Source organism: Sesamum indicum, linkage group LG12 (genome assembly GCF_000512975.1).
Source record: "Sesamum indicum cultivar Zhongzhi No. 13 linkage group LG12, S_indicum_v1.0, whole genome shotgun sequence".
Taxonomy (NCBI): Eukaryota; Viridiplantae; Streptophyta; class Magnoliopsida; order Lamiales; family Pedaliaceae; genus Sesamum; species Sesamum indicum.
The window spans coordinates 3039770-3043672 of NC_026156.1; the positions used below are offsets into that span (position 1 = coordinate 3039770).

Here is a 3903-nt window from a genome sequence, read left to right on the forward strand (position 1 = left end):
ACTCAATTCTTGAAAGGAAAAGCATCGCTTCTTTGAAGGGTTTCGAAAGTTCTTGCTCGTACTTTGTCAGCATTTCACAGTAGGCCTCCATGAATTGGTCGAGCGCCGGATCTTCGCCGACGCAGCTTGTACCGTGGGGCCTATTCGCGGCGGCCGACGCGCACGCTTCCTCTAGTCTCGCCACCACTTCAGGCGGCGCTCCTATCTGTGTCAACATTGTCCATCATCAGTTCCTTAACCATAGCCAGCCAAACAACAGTTGTACAACTGTCCCTATCATCACTGTCTTTCATAAGGGTTTTGGTTAAAGACAATCTCTATTGACTCTATCACAGAGAACGATTCCTGGGGTACTACCATACAAGACAAAAGACGAATTGGGAGAAAAAGAAAAAAACAGAATAGAGCACAGAAGTAAATCACACGCACACCCTTTAACAAATCACTAAAAATTCAAGCATATCCGCAGAAATCCTGGATTGTCCCTCGCAGAAAAGGTTTGACTAGGGTCATGTGAGTTGGTTCAGGAAGAAATATAAGAATCAAGAAAGATTGAGGCTCAAGATCATTAGGGTTTTCGGAGTTAATTTTGAAACATTCAGGCATCAAGTTCACCTTCTGACAATTAACGTAAGCTGCCAAGAGGCGGGGGTAGTGCGGGTGACCCATGATCTTTGCCTTTACAGAGCAGCTGCCTGCATCATTACTACTCTCCATGAAATAATACCCAGTGCTCGTATTGTTGTGCTGGTCTTGCAGCATCATTGAAGAACCGGCTCCCCCACCTGTGCTGCCATGGCGATTAGTGGATGGAAGAGGAAGAAAAAGGTTATTACCACTGTCTGCATTAGGATGATGAGAAGAAACCATTGAAGGCATCATCATTATAGGACAAAACAAATTATTATTTTCACCAAAAGCCAAGAAACATGAGCTGCTACTTGAACCACCACCACTCTCCATTTTCCACTCAGCTATATTCTCTTTAATTGATTAGAGGGTGTGGGGTTTTTCTCTCTTTGCTATGTGTCCCGCTTGAGTTTTCTTCACAAAACCCTTGAAGTTGGACTATGCAGTCATATCTCGACTTATCACTTTTCTCTGTACTGTTTGTACACACGCATAAGCAATCTTTTGTATATTTTTTTTGCTGTTTGTGAATGTATCCTATGCAAGAATCTCCCGAGTTTTATGCTACTGGTTTCAGCCTTTTTACAGAAAATCCTAAATAGTTGTCGTAGTTAGTGGTGGTCTGTAGTCAGTTTGATGAAGAAAGAGGGGTTCACTTGCTCTCTGAGAAAGTAGACTGCGACTCTCTGCTCATGTGTCATGTTTATCTTTTTGCCTTTGGGAAATGGGTTGTAGTAGTAGTGCTGTTATCTTTCTCTAGCCATCACTAATTATAAGCCTTACTACGTACAACATGAGCGAGAGTGAATAGGAAAAACTTGCAGGAGAGAAGAGAGAGAGAGTGTGTGTATGTATGTATGTACATATACGTATGAATGTATAGCAGGAGTGGGGTGGGGTGTTATGGTGCAAAATTAAGCTTTACCTTCCCAATGAAAACTCTCATCCTCTTTTCTTGCACTGCCACTGAACCACTGCCATTACTGGCAAAACTTGAGAGCCAAAAAGATATTTTGGGAGTTTTTGCGGAGGGAAAGGTTAAAAACAAAAGAAACGAGTGATCAAATCGAGGTGATGTTTATTTAGTGAAACTGTGTTAATTCTGACAGATGATTAGCAGTGAGTGAGCTGAGCTGCTCCTAATTCTCTTCTCTTCTGTGTCAGTACCAAACCAATGGCTACTTAAACCATCTCTAAATTTCTTCTACAGTTCTACGTCCAATATTTTACCCTAACCTCAAATCTTCAATATATATAAGATGAATGAAATGATTCACCTAATTACCATTCTACTAAACTTCCACCTTTATCCCAAATGTCATAGTTTTATTTATTAACTTTGTAATTTTTTATGACTTCTATTATCTTTTTATTTTTTTAGTTTTTACTTCAATCAAATTAACTCTTGGTCAATTATAGTTTTTAAGCATGGAATCCATTGATCATCTATGTATTTTTACTATGATTAATAATCATAGTCAAAATTTAAAATTACGATAATTAGTTAGGATTGTGCATCAATTATTAACTCTTGTTTTTATGAGTGATGTCAACGTATGAAATACAATTAAAAAATTATAGCAAATGTTCTAAATATAGATAAAATAAATAGCAAATATCGGTTCAACATTTTATTTGATCATGTGGATGATAATATTGATTTAACTTAATATATAAACTCTAGCGATTTATTAAGTAGTAAATAATCTATTGTTTTTTCAATAATTCTTTAAATAAGTATGTGTTTGTTTTCCTAAAACATATCTTAAAATATATTTTACTACTTAAAAAACGTGTCACATTATGTTATAAACATTAATTTTATTTCGTACCTCTTATATAACATTATTTACATACTTTTATCTAACAACTAAACATATACTCAAAATTTATTTACTCTTTATTTCACCAAACTTAATTATCAATCATCATCTCATGTCTATAGAGTTGCTTTTTCTACTCGAGAGTTTGGCTTTTAAACAATGGGAACAACGCTTTTACTTACTTGTTCTGAATTTGATTAATATATAACTTATTTGTTAGACGAAAGCAAAATTCAGGAATGGTAGATATAATTTTTCAAATCACTTTGGAGTTTATGTGTAGTTACAAGAAACTTCAAGAGAAGGCTGTGTGATTATCTCTAATAATTAGTTGTCTTAATTACCACAATTGGAAATCGCAGGTTTCTAGGAGAACACAACTCATGACGCATGTTGTTAGAGTAATTTGCAGTGAAATTGTGAGTTAAATAATTAGTTTAAGTGCATGGTAATTAAAGCATTCAGAGTTATTGAGGTGAAAGTCATGTGATGGAGCTAAAAGTTGATAGGGTGTGGGGCAGTGGGAACGTCTCTTCTGCCCTTTTTCAATTCACATTCTGCATTATTTTAACCTTACGTTACAGCATTATTTATGTATGGAGATGGAGAATCAATTAACAAGGAATCTTCTTCATCTCTTTTCCGGTTCATAACAAGAGAGAAGAAACCACAATTATATTATAATTCTCCAGGATTTAGAGGACTGGCTGCTGGTTTTTGGAGCTGAGAGAGACAGTCTTCTAAAATCCTGAATTTAGGGTTCAGTCTTCTAAAATCCTGATATTTAAGAGAGAGAGAGAGAGAGTCGGTAATAGGGGAATCCGTGGCGTAAATTAATAAAATCGAAAGCAGATTTTCAAGAAAGGCTGGAGAGACGTCATGTAAAGTGTAAGATTTACAGCTAATTTAGTGTAGGGTTTGTTTATTTATTTTATAGAGTGAGAGATATAGGAAGGGAGTAGGTATGTAGTTAGGGTTCTTCCAGCGCTGTAGCTTTTTGCCTTTTAGTCATGTCCCTCCATCTCCATCACCACTGCCCTCCACTCCTCCCATCTCATACATACACCACCACAAAATGCTCATACAATCCATCACAACTATCTAATACTCATCATCGCCCTCTCTATATACACACACTAATATATATACAGATATATTATGAAAAAAAATAATTAATGGCTTATTGTACCCAATTAAATAAAATATGAGACAGCAAAAACTGTTGATACTTATTCCATTAATTAAATCATGGTTTAAGCTGCGGAGGAGTACTCAAGTCTTTATTGATGTGGCAATCATAATAGATGTGCTTCTCAATCGCTTTCTTTTGGTCATTCTTCCAATAATTATTATGAGTAACTAATAAAGCCTCATATGCTCTAATAATTACAGACCAGAGCAATTTTCTGCCCCATTAACCCCCACTACATCTACATGCATCCCTTCTCTC

The 3903-nt window shown here is 36.1% G+C and overlaps 1 protein-coding gene across 1 annotated transcript in view; it reads right to left on the reverse strand.

The window, feature by feature from the left end:
• LOC105175299 (homeobox protein SBH1) overlaps positions 1–1420 on the reverse strand; it is a 4277-nt gene extending 2857 nt beyond the window's left edge. The window contains exons 1-2 of the mRNA XM_011097698.2: positions 616–1420; positions 8–205 (exon numbers count right to left, since the gene is read on the reverse strand). Of these exons, the coding sequence (XP_011096000.1) occupies positions 8–205; positions 616–963 (546 nt within the window). The 5' untranslated portion in view covers positions 964–1420. The remainder of the gene's footprint in view (positions 1–7; positions 206–615) is intronic.